At 37.6% G+C, this 17771-nt stretch overlaps 1 protein-coding gene across 1 annotated transcript in view; it reads left to right on the top strand.

Annotated features, from left to right (window-relative positions):
* Window positions 1-17771, top strand: part of LOC121640431 (CUB and sushi domain-containing protein 1-like) — a 344948-nt gene that overhangs the window by 304757 nt on the left and 22420 nt on the right. Inside the window, exons 59-67 of the mRNA XM_041986178.1 lie at window positions 2054-2239; window positions 5933-6109; window positions 6599-6784; window positions 13930-14103; window positions 14212-14278; window positions 14793-14899; window positions 15671-15744; window positions 17046-17157; window positions 17310-17489. Coding sequence (XP_041842112.1) covers window positions 2054-2239; window positions 5933-6109; window positions 6599-6784; window positions 13930-14103; window positions 14212-14278; window positions 14793-14899; window positions 15671-15744; window positions 17046-17157; window positions 17310-17489 — 1263 coding nt within the window. The remainder of the gene's footprint in view (window positions 1-2053; window positions 2240-5932; window positions 6110-6598; window positions 6785-13929; window positions 14104-14211; window positions 14279-14792; window positions 14900-15670; window positions 15745-17045; window positions 17158-17309; window positions 17490-17771) is intronic.

Raw genomic sequence — 17771 nt, 5'->3', positions numbered from 1 at the left:
GAGTAAAAAATTTAACTAGTTCAGCTGTCAAAAAAGGGTATAACGTGTAGCATAACAAGCATGAGCTATTCCACAAAGGCAAGTCAACATGAAGATGTTTTTGCCACAGCAAAACACAATATGTCAGCTTCAGCTTACACAGTGCTACATCACTGCAACAGCCGCTAAATTAATCTGACGGGTAAATATGATTAAAGGGTTTCTTGTATGTGTCCTTAAGACGGATTTGCTTTTGATTTCATACCAGTGGCTAACTACACTGGGTTTAAGTTATAGCAGCAAATGATTGTTAGCTTAGGACGGTGTGGCTGAAAGATTGTATTTGTTTTTCTCTTAATGCTGTTGCAGGTTGAGCAGTTGCATTGCAGTTTAAATCTTAACATGAACATTTTCCAGGATTTCCAGTCATAAACAACACAGCTAGGGGATATCATAATTTGAAATCATTTAATCATTTTAATAAATGAAAACCTGCAGCAAGCTGTTCATATCCTTGATTGTAATTACCTACCTCTAGCTTATCAAAAACAAGCCACCACATGACCATGGTGCCCTTCTGCGCTTGTCTCCTTCTTGCTGTAAAATCAGTGTTTCCCCTACCATTAAATTCAAGTGAGGAGGGGGGGATTCTTTACTATGAGGAGATAGTGATCCCACAATCATTGGCAAAAAAAAAAAAAAAAAAAAAATTACAATGGCTTGGCGGAGGTCTGTGCTCTCTGAGTGCTTCTAGTTATTATGCCAATCAACTCCAGTAAATCACCTGTGCACTTTATCATGGTGAAGTCTTGTGTTATGAAATCGTTATTAAAATATTTCCATTCTAAAACAGTCAAATGGCCACAATGATGTCTTATTATTTCAGACTTAATCCCTTCTTGGCTGGAATCACTAGAGAAAAGCACAAGCACAAACTAGAGCTGAGCCTCTTAGTTTATCTTTGATTTCCAGTGGGAGTTCTCGGTGGGTGCAGACCAAAATAGTGTGGACCTGCAGACCGTCAGAACAACAAAATCATGTGATGTATTGCAGAGCAAATGCCACAGTGTTAGACTCTTGTCTTATCAACCCCACCCTACATTAGATGAGTGGTGTAATCATTCTGGCCCAGGCAGCACAAGGTGTGAATCTGTCTCAACAGGAAGGGGAACCCAAATTCTGCCACAGCACATGTGTTATGAGCTGTCAGAGTCAAGTGGCTAAGTGCATGCTATTCTAATGTGTACTATACAGTACTTGGTTAGGCCTGCATGTGTAAGAAACAGGAAAGAATAAGAAGGTGTAGGAGCTCTGGTTGTAAGTGCTGCTCTGCAGTAGGCTTACACTGATCCCACAACAGTAAAACCGATCATTTCCAAACTCAGCATCTACTGTCTCAATAGCTGAAATGCAATAAGCTTACTCTGCTGGCCTCAAAACGGAACACTCAGCAGGACAGAAACCATCCAGCAGCTGAAGACCTCATTGAGATGCAAGACCCTGTATTTGGAGCTGCACCCTGTTAGACTCACAAATCCCTACCGATGGATTTTAAGCTGCTAAAATTGTGACACGCTCGGTGCATTTAATGCTGGGACAATTTTTGTATAGCCTAAATGCAAAGTACATTTTTACAAAGTTTGCATTTGTGTGTCACTGCAATTCCAATGCTAAGTAGGAAAGCTGTGTTGATGCAGCTTGAGCAGGAAGACTCCTTTAAAGTTGATGTTTCTGATAAGAATATATATATATATATATATATATATATATATATATATATATATATATATATATAGGTTTTAGCAGCAGACTTCTTACTATTTTGTTACATAAAAATTCTCAAACGTGTTAAAGAAGTATTGAACATAAAGTTAAAACAGCTGTTTCTAAACATTAATTTTTATCTGGTATGATTTTGACGGACTTTAAACTGATAAAATTTAAGTGTGTGATTTCCACTGTATTTTTGCATCTTATTAGCTTTGCCCTGCATGAGAGCGGTTGGTTATTTCGGTGGTGTGTTTATGTCGTTTTTACTTGGAACATTAACTTAATGTTTGTTCTGTTGCTATAGGTGCAAGTACTGGAATATGTGGAGACCCTGGAATTCCTCCCCATGGTGTCCGATTGGGAGGGGAAGAATTTAAGACCAAGAGCCTCCTGCGTTTTAGCTGCGAGGCAGGATATAATCTGATTGGCTCAGCTGAGAGGACTTGTCTTCACAATGGCACGTGGAGTGGTACACAGCCTGTGTGCCAAGGTGGGAAGTGTGACGATGACCATTTGCATGACTGATAAACCAGCTCGTGAAAGTTCATTAGAAAGTCACTACAAACCTACACTGTAGCTGACATTACAAACAGTTACAAAGCACTTTTGATTTCTGACACATTTCTCATTTTAGTAGCATTCGAAATCAAAGTTCTTCTTCAATTGAAAAAAAAAGATATTTATGAGTTGTGTACAGTATTCTATTCATAGACCTGTTTTATTGATACTGTTTTATTATGAAAGGCTTGCTTTCAACAAGGGACTATGATGTGACAACTTAGCATATTTAGAAGTTCCTATTTTAAAAACATCAAACATTTTGATAGCAAGTCACCCCTGTCTTTTTTATCTGTGGGTCTCAACACAGTTTCCTTAAAACCTTGTGGCAAAAATGAACAATGCTATAAAATGAAAAACCATAGTGCTTTTGTGAAATATTAACTTTTTTCTGCATTTTTTTGGAAGTCTAAATGTGCTCAGCCCCCAAAGTCGAGGAGGTTAGCCTCTTCTTCAGAGCATACAGTAGCATCAGGCCACTTGGCACATGAAGCAACTCATTCATAATCAGGCATGGCTTAAAGAACATTATATAGGCTGTACCCTACACAATGTGCATTATATTTATACTGTGTAATTTAAGCTCACTCTTTGCCTATACATTATTTCTTACTACATTAAGATGTCTACTACATTAAGTATAAAATATGTGTCTCCAGTTATTTAAAGTTAAATTGCATGGCATGTTTGTGCAGACAAATGTAACAATTGCAGCTCAACTGAGAAATTTGCATAAAGAAAGAGGTTTGTGGAAGGAGCAGTTTGTATATATATATACATATATATATATACATATATATATATATATATATATATATATATATATATATATATATGTGTGTGTGTGTGTGTGTGTGTGTGTGTGTGTGTGTGTGTGTGTGTGTGTGTTTATTTATGTAGGTATAGCCCACTAAGCCTGGATGCAAAGAAATGAAATGTGTCACTGCTGACTTACTGAGCTGGATCATCTACAGCACTGTGCTAATAACGTGCATCCTATATAGCACCAATTTTCAAAGCCATTCTTTAAGCCCATGGGATTTAAGGGGAAATTAAAGTGGGTCCCCATAGTGCTGTAAAGAAACTGGCATCCCATACTGCTGCCTGCATTACCTTCCATATTCCCACCCAAGTTTTTCTGACTGGGGAAGAAAAACAAGAAAAGAACATGAACTCCAGTGTACTCTGAAGTGGTTTTTAGTATTCGGTTGATGGCCTGTTAGAAGTGAGTCATACAGTATCAGCGAATACTTGAATATTATTGCATGACTATGACACATAACATCAACAGTGTGCTAAAAGTAGAACTTCAAAAGCATAAAGGCTGCACTGATTTAAATGAGCAAAAACAGTCATTGATCATGTTGACAGAAATATGTGTATGTAGCTTGCTACTAGTTTGGATCTTTTGCATTTGATAATTCGTGTCAATTGCTGTACTCTATGTGTTGTTCAATAAAATTTAGTAAGTACAAAAGAAAATATTGTCAGGTCTAACAACGCTACTGCTTAGAAGATATGAGAATCAACAGAAATCTAAATGCAATAAATATATTTGGATTTAGTCCTTTTTTTAGAGGTGGGTGAAAGGGGTGATGAGGGTCTTTAAGCTAAAGCAGCAAGGCACAGGACTTTAGACTTGTACCAGTGGCGCTTTAGATGTAATACAGACCAACTCTGAAATATCTTTTCCTATTTTGAGTCTTAGTTTGTTTACATGAACTGTAGAGAAACGTACATGAAAATACAGCTCTGTGCTATCAGATGAAACAAGAAGAAAAAAAAAAAAAACACCCACACACCATGCCAAAGTCTATGTTTGTGTAATGCTAATTATTTATGTCTGTCTACAGTTGTTTTTCATTAGGCTAATAGTGGTTAAAAGCTGATTCAGAAAGGGTAAGGCATCTATCACTGAGACACAAACACAAAGAAATCTATACACACTTCCAGACAAATGCACATCTATAGTCTGCTACTATAACACATACCCTAACACTCTCAGACAAAAAACAGCAAGCTGCAGGCTTGGACTGAGCTCTTACAGGTTCTAACTAATGAACCCCATCAATAGCTGTTTGATTGTTAAGGACTGTCAGCTGTCATGATCCTATTAGTGAAATGGGCTGTGGCTTGTTGCTAATTCCTGCCAGTTCTGTTAATGTGCTGTGGCAGCAAACTAAAGATCGATGGATTGCTAGTTTAGACCTTTCCTCAATGCATTTAAATGCCTTCCCCTGACAGTTCTGGCCCACTATTGGAATATGATTCTGAAACTTGTAAGAAAAAACAAGTAGTCTTTGACATGCCATAACAAACTATTACCATGACATGGATGAAAATAGAAGTTTTATTACAGTACAAAAGGAAAACCTTTGTTTTAGTTGTGAAAACTGAGAAAAGGAGTTTTATGACTTTTAACAACGGTTCAATCAAAAGTGAAAATGCACAGCAGTGTGGAAATTATTGATATGTACTTTCTTTACTATCTATGCTGAGACACTGTTCTCCCCAAAACAACTTCAGAAGGACATGTTTCATAAATACTGACTCACAATTAGTTCTGTAACCCTTCATCATAGTCATTTTCCTTCTGTTTGTCTGAGAAATTGCAAACCTTTCATCTGACTGAGAATCTAACTTATTTTTAACAACAGCCTTAAAATGCAATCCCTGGACCGTGTGCACTTTGAGCTTCGCTCAGAGACACTTAGGCAGAAACAGTTGTGTGAAAACGATATAACACCCTCTGTCAGTAATGAGGTTATACAGATCAAGACAATGTCTTAAAATTAGTTACTGAGCTTCAAGCAAATAACAAAATGTGATATAATTGACTTTTTTTTTTTTTAACAAAGCTTAAATGCAGAAGCATTGGTTAATGCAATAGGATCCCAGGATCCCAAAAATACAGCACCAAAAATAGGATCCCAAATACAGCAGTAGGTCTACAACAGAATGGCAAAAAAAGAGAGAGAGATAAGAATCAAGATTTGTCAATGGTCCAAAGTTCAGACCTCAGCCTTTGGATAACCCAATACCCACAAACGTCTTTGAACTCAAGCAGCATTACAAAGTGAGTCTGACAATGTCATACAGATATTAAAGATGGTTCTTCAAGCTATTGGATGTACTTAGTTTTTCACACACTAGTTCTGCATTTTAGCTTAAGATTTGTTATCTGAATAATGCCACAGTATAATATGTTTTTGTACATCTGGCATTGTATATGTTTAGGGACTTTTAGGACCCAGTAATACCCTGATTTTTATTTTATTTTAATGTCCTGATATATAAAAGCTTAAGATTGAAAGTGAATGTACTCCCTCTATCACACAACTTTATAATTGATGCTGTAGATGTATTAGCACCTTCCATTGGCCTTGGGCACAAAACTGTAACACTGTACATCTGCTACTTAGTGCTGGGAATCACTCCAACAACCTTTAGTAATTAATCAGCCTCAATACCTCAAGGACACATTTTATGTTATTTCCAGCTGACTCCAGTGATAATCTTATTATCACAGCCCACAGCTGATCAGCCTTGAGTGACAGGAAGACAGTATTGCTCTTACTGACTTCCATGGTCAATTAACATTGATTGGTATTTTCTGAATTCTCAGCGGTATCATGTGGTAACCCTGGCACGCCAGCACACGGCAGAATTGTCTTCAGTGATGGCATCACTTTCGGCAGCTCAGTGGCTTACTCATGTTGGGAGGGCTTCAAAACGTCAGGCCTGACTACCAGACACTGCACAACAAACGGGACATGGACGGGACAACCCCCAGACTGCACAGGTAAGATGATTTTAATGGTTTAGCTAGTCTTATTGAAGTTCTGCTATGGAGGTAAAGTCATTACAGATAGCATTTTCAGAGTTTATTTCTTAAAAGAGAGGTTTCAAAAGGACTATAAATTGTGCATGGACAGGGTAACTGATGTCTATGCAGGTACAAGGCTGCAGAAGGTTAAATTTGTTGTATCTAATAGTTCAGCTTGTGTAGGTTGGCAGACAGACAGGAATTTAAGAAAAAAGAAAACATGGTGGAAGATGGAGGAAATAAAGTAATTTCAAGTGTTTCAAGGAAGTGAAGAAAGGCTATCTGTGATAATTTGTCAATGTAAATGTTTTTTGCACAATAATAAAAAGGACAGTAAGTATTTATACTTGTGGCAAAGAGATAAGACTGACATTTCCAAAAATCTAACTCATCCAGCTGGAACAACACCACCTGACTAGAGAACGTATGACTTCATTACCAACATTTTTGTCTTACTTCCCTCAGTAATCAGTTGTGGAGACCCTGGACCTGTTGCAAATGGGATCTATGTAGAAAGTGAGTTTACCTTCAACCACACAGTGACCTACCACTGTAACCCTGGTCACCTGTTGGAACCAAGTGGACCTGGACGCAATGTTTTGCATTGCACCAAAGATGGCACCTGGAATCAAACTAAGCCCAATTGTAAAGGTATGGGAAACTAACAACATAAATGTTTGTTTCTGTTCTAGTACTTCACAATAAGCTTAGCTTTCATGTCAAAAACGGAAATGATGGATCCAGAAGTCAGTCCAGTCCTGATTTTTTTTTTTTTCTTACCCTGGCCTGTCCAGCATCCTAACATACAGAATGGTGGTCTGTGTGCCATATTTTGCTTGACAGATTTGCTCTACCAAGGGAGACATGATATATACATGGCTGTCCTTGATATATATATATTTTTTTTATTGTAATCTTATTTTCTTTAGTATTTATATGTCAGTGCCAAACCTGACAGGGAGATAGAGAAAGAGGGGAAAAAAGGGAGAAAAGGACAGGATTAAAATGTGTAAATAACAGTTGTCTAGGCTGCCTAAAACACACCACAAAAAAAAAAACAATATAAACTACCGCAGTACTACATGATACATAAAGTAAATAGGATACTGATGATATGAAAAAGTACAGTAGTCATCAAACGTACCTGCAGAGAAACGTACTAACACAAACATCAGCAACATCTAGTCAGGAGAGACAATCACGTTTGTGGGCATGCACGTGTGAACGTGCGTGTGTGGCCATGCAACAAGGAAGAAATGTCTGCTTGCAAAGGGGCCGTGATCACGCCACACCCCGAAGCATCAGCGGGAGACGGGGGGAGCCCGAGGCCCCAAAGGCCCAGCAGAGCACCAAGCACAGGACAGCCAAACAGAGCAGTGGCCCACTCAGACCAAAGCAGAGGGGCCCCCAGACTGGAGCCCCCTGGCGCGATGGGGCAGGGGCACCGGGCATTACAGGGCGATGGTGAGCAGGCCCAGTGGGCGCCGGGCATGGCGGCGCAGGCTGCACAGAGGGCAGGCACCCCACAGGCCCAAGGGCCACCCATTCCCCCCAGCAGAGCCCCGCCCAGGAACCCGACGGGGCCCGACCGCCCCAGGCAAACCCACCTGAAAAAATAACCCAAGCATTACCCATTTAAAAGTATGCCTTACAATGACTACCGATTTATCTATAATGTGATTTATTTATCCATAATAATGTATGACAAATGTGTGAAAAACAACTGAAAGAATGTATGAAATATCACCTCTAATCAGAATGCACACTTACTTGCTGTGAATTTTTCAAGGAAGACTATTCTCTATTAACATATAGGCTCATTTAGTCATTTTGAGGACCTACTGAATGTATAACATTTGCATCTGCATCTCTTGTTGGCATTTGCATTCTCACATGCAAAAGATTTCACAGCTTTAGTACATATTACAACATGGCTTGGGAGAGGTGCTGAGTTTTGTAAATGGATTTTATGCATCACTGTGAAGCCCAGAAAGTGAAGCCTTTATGAAACTGATGGGTTTATATATTATTTATATATATTAGTATATATATAACTTTTTTCTCACATTAAGACCAGAGATTTTAAAGTCTGGACCTTTTGGTCAATTTTTTTTCAGCAGTTGCTGTTCACACTTGCACACCCCAGTAGGAGGGTTTTTGCTAGAGATACACTCTCCCAGCTGGAAATATAAGAAAGGCAGTGGGGGTAATGGATGTCTAGAATGAGCAGGAGGCAGTTTGTGATCCAGGAATTATGGTGTGGAAATCTCTGTGTTTTCTTTACAACATGTTCCGAGTAGCAGATGAGACTCCCTACTGTTTTTATATAGCATGTATCTGTATGTATCCATGAAAGTGGGGAGCAAGCGGAAAGCAGCACACAAATCAGCAGAAAGAACAAACTCTTATAAGCACGCACTGTCACACACAGCGACAGCAAATGGTCCAGACTATTTGCTGACACATTCATGTGTTCAGTGGCCTAAATGTAAAGAAGCAAGTGTTGTGGAAATTTATGTTCTCACACCCCTTGCTACCTTTCTTGAGCATTTTTAGATACTTTGTGTTTTGCTTTATGGCACTGCATCACACATCAGCAACTGCATTTCAACACACTGGCCGTTTTGAATATGCACCATTACTGAATCAGAAAAGAAACTTAAGAGGACTTTATAGGAGGAAGTGAGGAGAAGATAGAGAGAAAGTGACAAAGCAAGAGATAAGACAAGAGTCAACATTAGACTGACTTTTGCTGGCTGGAGAGAGCGTAAAGAAGAGACAGGATGCAAGATGGATGCACAATTTCCCTTTATTAGTAAGAGCCAAAATGTGAAATAGTTCAACAGTGCAGCTTAAAGTAAGAATAATAGTGTTTTAATGTGGTTAAATGTTTTTTTTTAAAGATCTATTACAATAAAATGAGTGAGAGCTGTAGAAAAGTCAATATATTAGAGTTTAGCTTATCAGCAAAAAGGGATGTTTCCTGAGATCCTCCCCATCGCCTCTTCCCATAAACAGAAAGTCTCCTGCTGGCTGCCTCAGTTGCAGAGGCTTTGAACTGAGATGAAAAAAAATCTAAGAAAGCGATGATAGAGGCTACTGAGAGGGGTGCAGAGAGAAAAAAACTGAGAAGTAAAAGATACTGTAGGTGATAGAGAATGACACCAGGGTAAGAAATTGAGAAGTGGAAATTATAAGTGTAAAGAAAGAATAAGAAAGCAGAAAGGCCGAATCAGCTCTCCATTGATATTTCTCTTCCATTTTATTCCACTTTCTTTTTTTGTTTTTGCCACCTTCTTTAGTCCTCACTATTCTATTCTTCCTTAGATTTGACTTCAAACATGTTTTGTTCAACTCCCCTGCTTCAATCTGCTTAATTTAATTCAACTCAAAACTGTTTTTTCATGTGTGGTCACAAGCATGGACAGAAAAAGAGTTACAACCTATCAAACTGTGGCTTGACAGGCAAAATGAATCAGTTGAGGCACAGAAAGAAGGATTGAGTAAGCAAAGCAGCGACAAGGAGTGATAGGTGTGGGAGGGAACGAAAAACAGACTAGCAGTGTTAAAGGAGGAGAGAGGAGGAGAAGAAGGGAAAATCTAAGGGATGAAGAGGTGTCATGGGAAACAAATGAGATTATAACAGAGAGAGTCACAAAACACACAATAGCACACATTGAGTAATGCAGAGATTAAGAGAAGAAGAAAAAAGAGGTGGAAGAGGAGATTAAAGCAAGTGAATGGAAAAGGGAAAGGGGAAAATGTGGTGAGCCATCAGTCGTGCAACAGGGAGTGTAAAAGAGAAACAAGTGAAAAAGGAAGCGAGTGATGGTAGAAACAAAGAGCCAAATCAATACCTGACCCCAAACCGTTAAACCACCACTAAGAAAAGGATTAAACACATAAAATATGTTGACTGGCCCAATTTTGTCCAATTGTTCCCCAACAGAAATATGCCTAACACACAAAGGGTGGTCAGGGCGGGGGGATACTAAAGGACCAGGAGGTGCTGAGAGACTAAAAAAGAAAAGAAAAAGGCATGCAGTCAGAAAGTAAAAAAAATCAAGAGAAAAAAAAATAAAATAGAAACATAAGAAAAAGAAAAGTTGGAGAAAGGGAAAAGTGTGAGCATTTGCATTGAACAGAACAGCAAAGATACATAAGTATGCTGGAATGAGAGTCTCTCCTCTTCCTCTGGGCTGTGAGGTCACCTCATCCTACAAGAAGAGAGAGACACAAGAAGGAAATATAAGACTCAGAAACCTTCAATTACAGACACAGAGTCTACTTTAGGCATCAGAGACCAGCAGAAATACTGGTCCTGAATATTAAATGCTGAAGTCAATAAGAGTGTGCTCTTCCATTTTTAGACAGTTACAGTTTGTTCCATAACAACAAAGTTGTTTTTATGGAGAAGAAAACACTCATACAGTGATTAATTTGAATCCCTGTTAGCTGCTGGCCAGCCACCAACTATTGTTCCTGAAGTCACAAAGCAATAAAAGGATGAACTGCATGCTTTGAAAATCTGGCATTGACTAGTGTGCAGGTGTATGGGTCTTTTTATGGAAATAACAACAAGTAAAACACCTTAAAGACTGGAGAATTAATAATAGTAAAAGATGAGACTAAAATTTTCAGGAAATTACTATAAGACATTCATGGCTTCTTTAGAACACAGAAGACATACAAAACCAGAAATTCACTAATTAACTTGCTACAAGCTGTGGCTGCTTAGAAATCCCCAAGTTACTGATAAGAGATGTTGTCCTTGTAGTTTAAAGCATTTTCAAAACTGTGAAAAAAAGTTAAAAAAAATGGAAAAAAGAATGACTCTGTAGTGCCACAAGGGGTTATTGCAGACCTTTACTCTCTTTGAATTGGGACCAATTCTTCCATAAATATCTATATTATGATCTTTATATGGGAAGATCATTTGTGTACAAATAAATAAATATTTAAAAGACCCATTTTAACCTAGTACTTACACAGGTTTTTCAAATAAAATTAATGTTCATAAACATCTTTCATTTTAGGGCAAAATCCAATACATACACCTACGTACATATATATATATATATATATATATATATATATATATATATATATATATATATATATATATATATATATATATATATATATATATATATATATATATATATATATATATAGGTGTCTGCTTTATACACAGGATATGCTGTTTGCATGTATTCACTTTAAATTGCATATTTGTTTCTGTCTGCAGCGCACTCGCTCTGTATGCATGTGTGCACTGTATATTACAGCAGAGTGAATGGAGCATGACACCATCTGTCTCCTAGTTAGACGAGAATTACACCGACTTTATTAGATGTTTGAAGCTCTGCAGATGGTTATCATTATCTCAAAGAGTTAGTTACACGCACACACAGAGATGTTTATCGTGTTATGAAGTTATCTGCATAGACATCAATGCACGTAAAGCACACTGCAAGTATGATGCACATCCTCAACAACTTAATCGTACATAAACAGCATGCTGTCAAATGATTCCAGATTAAATTCTATATGATGCCTCTTTAATGCATCTTAATCTTTTTGAGTTGATGGACAATTTGATATCAGCATTTTACACTGATAATTGCAAAATTAAGGTCTACATGGCAAAGGGTTTTGAAATCATATCAATAGAAAAAATACCAATTATATATCAATATATCAAATGATATATCAAATATATTATTATATCAATTAAAAGAAATCCTCATCAGTCCACTTTATAAAAACAGTATTCATACAAGCTAATTCATTTAAAGAAATGTCTAACTAAAGAAAACTAAGATTGCAATGAATCTTGTCATTGATTCAATCTCCGATCCTGAGCATGGGCGGTGGGCGACACCGGAAAGGAAAAAACAGACTCTTTTACCAGGAAGGAAAAATCTCTAGCAATACAAAGCTCAGTAAGGGCGGCCATCTGCCTCATCCAGTTGGAGGTGGAGAGGCCAGGACAGAGGGATCAACAAGAACCACAACTTTTAGCCAGGAAGATCTGCTGAGAAAGAAGAAGAGGAGCAAGTTAATGACACTGTCATTATATCAATTTATACAATGGCAATAAAGAGCAGGAAGATGAAAATGGAAGGAAGTACTCAGTGCATCATGGGATGTCCCTCAGCAGTCTAAGCCTATGGCAGTTACGCTGCCTCCCGAACATAAACTGGGAGCTGGCTCCGTAAGCTAGGGGCCTGAGAGCTGAAAGCTCTGCCTCCCATCCTACTCTTAGAGACTCTAAAAACCACAAGTGAACCTGCAGTCTGAGAGCAAAGTGCTCTGTTGGGAAAAGGAACTGTAAGATATTTGATATACAATGGATCTTAGTCATGAAGAGCTTTATATGTGAAGAGAAGTATTTTAAATTCTATTTTATATTTAACAGGGAGCCAATGAAGAGAAGCTAAAACTGAAGAAATATCTCACCCACTAGTTCTCATCAGAACTCTCACTGCAGCATTTTGGATCAGCTGGAGACTTTTCCAAGCATATTTGGGGTAGCCCAGTAGTTAGGAATTGCAGTAGTCCACATGCAAATGTTGGTTAGATTTTTAGCTTAAGACATAAACATTCAATTGAATTAAAAATGTCAAGGGAAAATTCTTAATTAATATCAGTGGGTTATTTTAAACTGGTTATTTGAACCATTTCAACCATTTAATCAAGCAAATCAACTCACTGACAAAATTAATGGCAAAAAACAAAAAAAATGTGACCCAGACTGAATCCTGCAGGACTGAATCTGGGTCCTGTGGTGGAGCAATGCTCTGGGCAGCCTGCACTTATTGCAAGGCGATTGCAGCAAAAACATAATCTGTTTTTATAGTTTTTCCTCATATAACTAGATATGCTGCAATGCTCGAAATGTTACAAAAAACAATGAACAGTAGACTGTGTTGCTGCCAAAAGAAATAGGGAATTTGAGAGCTGCTGAACATCATTGTTTTTAAGGAACCAGTTTCCCTGTCTCAGCCCTCAGGTAAACATTGCCTTTCACTGTGACACCACCGCATACCACAGCTAGTCCTTTCTGGCCCACGGGTATTTGCTGAGCTAAAAGACCTGGTCCTTAGCCTCGAGGGAGCCTCGATCAAGCTCCACTTGAGCCATTGAAGTGACAGTGGAGACGCTATCGGCCCTGACACACACTTGTTCCTGTGCTGTTCCTGTGCCAGATAATATATAATCATAGGTCAAAATATTTAGGTATTCACCATGGTAACCTTAAAAATTTTCTAAGTCATCTGCAGCTTTAAAACAGTAAATATCCATATGGTGATCAAAACCATCTGCAGCTTTGGCTTTTTTTTTTTTTTCGTTTCCATTCCATCTGCATTCCTGAAGGTTCTCTGTTCCTTTTTCATTTTTCCCCATATCTGGTTTTCCCTGTTGACCTTCTATTCCAATTTGGACTCAAGCCAGCAGTCTCAGTCCTAATTGGATCACACACATGGGCTGGCTGAAAGCTGTCAAAGCTGAAAACACACCTTCACATTAATGAACAGGTCATGTGGCCTGACACCACATATGGCCTGCACCAGAACCCACTTCTGCAGCTAAGAGTACATACTTTTACTAGACCCCTGTGATGTACATTATATTAAGTATATCTCTGAACATGGCAAACAAAGCATGTAAGCTACACAAATCCGGTTCCACAGGTTGAGAGTTGGTCATGTGGTTCAGTGAAATGCCATTTTATCCATTAAACTATTGATGTTTATCATATTATCACATGATGTGCTATGTTTTTGTTTCAGTAATCCATTGTGGACCTCCCCCACAAGTACTCCGTGGCAAAGTGGAAGGGACCGACCACTCCTGGGGATCGAGTGTTAGCTACAGTTGTTTCAATGGTTATCAGCTCTCTGTTCCCGCTGTGCTAACCTGTGGAGGAAATGGGACTTGGACAGGAGATGTCCCACAGTGCTTACGTAAGTTAATTCCTCACCGCATATGCTAACCTCACTCAACATACAGTCTTGTCTTGTCAGCATTTTAAACCAGCAGTAGTTCTAACTGTCCATGTTTTGTCTTTGAAGCTGTCCTGTGTGGTGATCCTGGCTCTCCTGGGGGAGGATTCAGAGAGGGGAACACCTTTACTTATCGGTCAGTAGTGATAAAAATTTCTTAAAAATGTAAGATAAATTTCTGCTTGTTTGACAATTTTAGTGTTTCCTTTAATTTGCATTAATTTACTTTAAATAACCTGTCACACCTGCTTTGTTTATATTTGCTGTAGGAAGCAAATATATGAAAAAAAAAGCAAATAAGGAACTTTTGGTTGTTAACATCAAGGTTACCAAATGTGCCAATAAAGTTAGAATTATTTATTTATTTATTTATTTTTTGGCCGTATAGCTGGATGTATGTGAGAAACATTCTAAAGTCAACATTGATATTTATAGATTTGTGGGCAAAACTACACAAGAAAATGTAAACCTAATGTAAAATGGAAAGATAGAGACCAGCAGAAAATCCCATTAAACATGAATATATTAAGAAATAGCATCTCAAATAAATATATACTTAGAACAATAACCCTTGTTATCCATGTGCTGTATTTTTTTATTTAATTTTTTTATTTTTTACTTTTAAATACAGTATTTATTTTCATTCACAGGTCAGCAGTCAGGTTTTACTGTCATGCCCCCTATGTGCTGGTAGGCTCTTCGTCCAGACTCTGTCAAACGGATGGGATTTGGAGTGGTCAACAACCAGCCTGTATAGGTAAATCAAAGAAAGAAAATGCCATACACTTTGTCCTCCAAAACACTGCCAATGTTTATGTCAGAATTCAACATGTAATCAATAAACTGTTGTGAAGATATACAATCATATCATGAACAAGGACTACGCCACAACAATATAAGTTTAGTGATTTAATGAAGGTTTAATGTTGGACGAGGTTGATGTGGTGTTCTACAAAGAATTAGAAATCTCCATCCTCATCAGAGTGGAGTCTCGTGGGACGAGATTTTATGAGAATAAAGACTTATGTGCTACACACCATTCAATGGAAACACCTGCAATTGTACATTGTCGAAATTGTAGAAATATTACTTTTATTTTGTAAATACCTGTAAAGGAAACACGGCGAATGAGCAGCTAGTGCTGCTGCAGGCCCTTCCCCCATGTAAAACACAAAAGCCTTGTTCGTCACGCAGCAGCAGTCCCAACTCCCAGCTGCAGTCAGATGCTAATGCCTATTAATGAAAAGTGTGGATGAAAACATTTTAAAGGTAAAACTAATATACGATGTTGTAGACTCTAAATCAAAGAACAACCAGAGCTGGAGTACTTAAAAATGCACTTTAACTTTAGTTCTGTTCAATTTTGGCCTGGGATATTTTCTATTTACTGTTGTACCATTTTGAATTGAAATGCAGTTAAATTCTCATGTATGCATTTTTAAAAGCATTTTTTCCAGAGAGAAAGAAAAAAATTAAACAATCAAAGCGTATTTTTTGAATTTGTGTGTGTGTGTGTGTGTGTGTTTAGACCCAGCCTTCAACAGCTGTCGTGATCCAGGAACTCCTGCCTATGGTATTCCAGTAATGGCCCAGGGCTTTCAGGTGAGAAATAGTATATCGGTTAAACTTCGTAAATCACTTGAAATATATATAAATTACATTCTTTTTAGAAATAACAATAACAACAGCTAAGAAAATACTTCTTCATAGGTTTTAGTTCATTTTCTGTAAATTAAATAAGACATTTAGTCATTTTTTGGTCGCAGGCTTACTTAAGTTTACAGCCTGATGCACCTTTTTCAATCAAGTACTGCATAACAAATTTGAAACTTTGAACCTGATAAAGTGATTTTAAAAGTGTACAAGGATAACTAACCACTTTTATAAACTGTTGCCATAAATGGCAGCAGTGCTCTTTCACTTGACTGTGATATGAACATGTGGCAAAGCCATTAAGAAACAGTGGTAGTCTTGCAAGAAGAATACATTGGCACCAACATCCACAAAAAGGAAGCCTTAGGCCAAAAAATGAATAAACTACTGGACATACAGTACCAGTCAAAAGTTTTGACACACTGTCCCTTTGAACCTAATGGGAAAATGTTTCCAAACTTTTGACTGATGGTGAAAATGTGAAATAATAATGTGGATAATAAAAACATGTTGGAATATATGGCTGCTCACTCATTAATGGACTTGAAGCTATCTTCCAAATCCCTTAATTTGTGAAGGCTTAAATGGATATATTATATATTATCATTTCTCTGACATTTCTACAACGAGATAAAGGGCTAAACTCCATAATAAACCACAGGAACAGCTTGTGATTCTACTGTAGCAATGTTTGATTGGATGTTTGTAACTAAATTATTATGTCCACCAAAGGGAAAAGAATAGGAAATAGATATACAGTACATAATTAAATGTGGTTTGAAGAAATAGTAGTAAGTTTTGGGATTAATACAAAATTATTTAACAAGAGGATTTTTCTTTAATTTAAAGCTAGACCATTGTTTCTAAAAAGAAATAAACCGTTATAGCTGTTGTTTTACGACGTCTGCACACCATGACATGAGAAAGGGAATCTAAATCACACAGACAGGGATCAGAGCAGAGGGAATTTTCCATCATATGGGCTGATTGATATGTTTTTTTAGAGAATGGCGGAATAAGAAGAAACAGGGGAAATGCACATAAATGAAAAATATATCAACGCACATTTAAAGTGGATGAGTGAAAGAGATGAATGCTGCCTGTATGCTGTGTTAGTGTCAGTATGCTGGGCTGGATGCACTGCTGATGATGCTTAAAGTACCGATTATCTTTTATTGGTGATTGTAGCAGGTTTCAAGAGGATACTGTGTTCACTTAAAATCATGTTTTTATTCCGTAATGATATATAGGTTGGCAGTAAGATTTCCTTCAAGTGCCGCAAAAACTACCACATCCTTGGTTCAACAACAAGAACGTGCCTAGAAAATTTAACCTGGAGTGGAACTCAACCTGAGTGCATTGGTAAGTAATCAGCCTTGGTAAAACTATTATTTGCTTGTAAAATATTGAAAAAAATCTTAACTATTAGTTTAGTTATTAATGATAATAACTTGGTGTATATACATATATATATATATATATATATATTGTTATTTTGTTCCCCCATCACTCAGCTCATTCATGCAGACAGCCAGAGACGCCTAGTAACGTAGATGTTCGATCTATGGACCTGCCTACTCTGGGATATACTCTCATATACACGTGTCAAGAGGCTTTCTATCTGGCTGGGGGATCAGAGCATAGAACGTGTAAAAGTGATGGGAGATGGTCAGGAAAACCACCACTCTGTAAAGGTACTGACATTGTATTCATGATATGTAAAAGGGTCTATCTTTCTACCTGAAAATAAAACTCATTGTAACAATCACCTGTGTGTAGATAAATTCAGATTATCACCCTGATGTTATTTCTTCACTCTTCAGCCTCTGGGAAATGACAGCTAGATTAGTTTTTATATTATTTATATCACATACTCATGGTGCTATAGGTTTATATCCAGACAGAAGTCAGGCTACCAGCTCTTTTTTCATAATTCCCCCTATTCTTGCATTTAACAAACTATTTGTTATATTTTA

This window comes from Melanotaenia boesemani, chromosome 1, assembly GCF_017639745.1.
Source record: "Melanotaenia boesemani isolate fMelBoe1 chromosome 1, fMelBoe1.pri, whole genome shotgun sequence".
Classification (NCBI taxonomy): domain Eukaryota; kingdom Metazoa; phylum Chordata; class Actinopteri; order Atheriniformes; family Melanotaeniidae; genus Melanotaenia; species Melanotaenia boesemani.
Note: the sequence above shows the minus strand (reverse complement) of the source record. Positions and strands in the feature narration are given on the sequence as shown.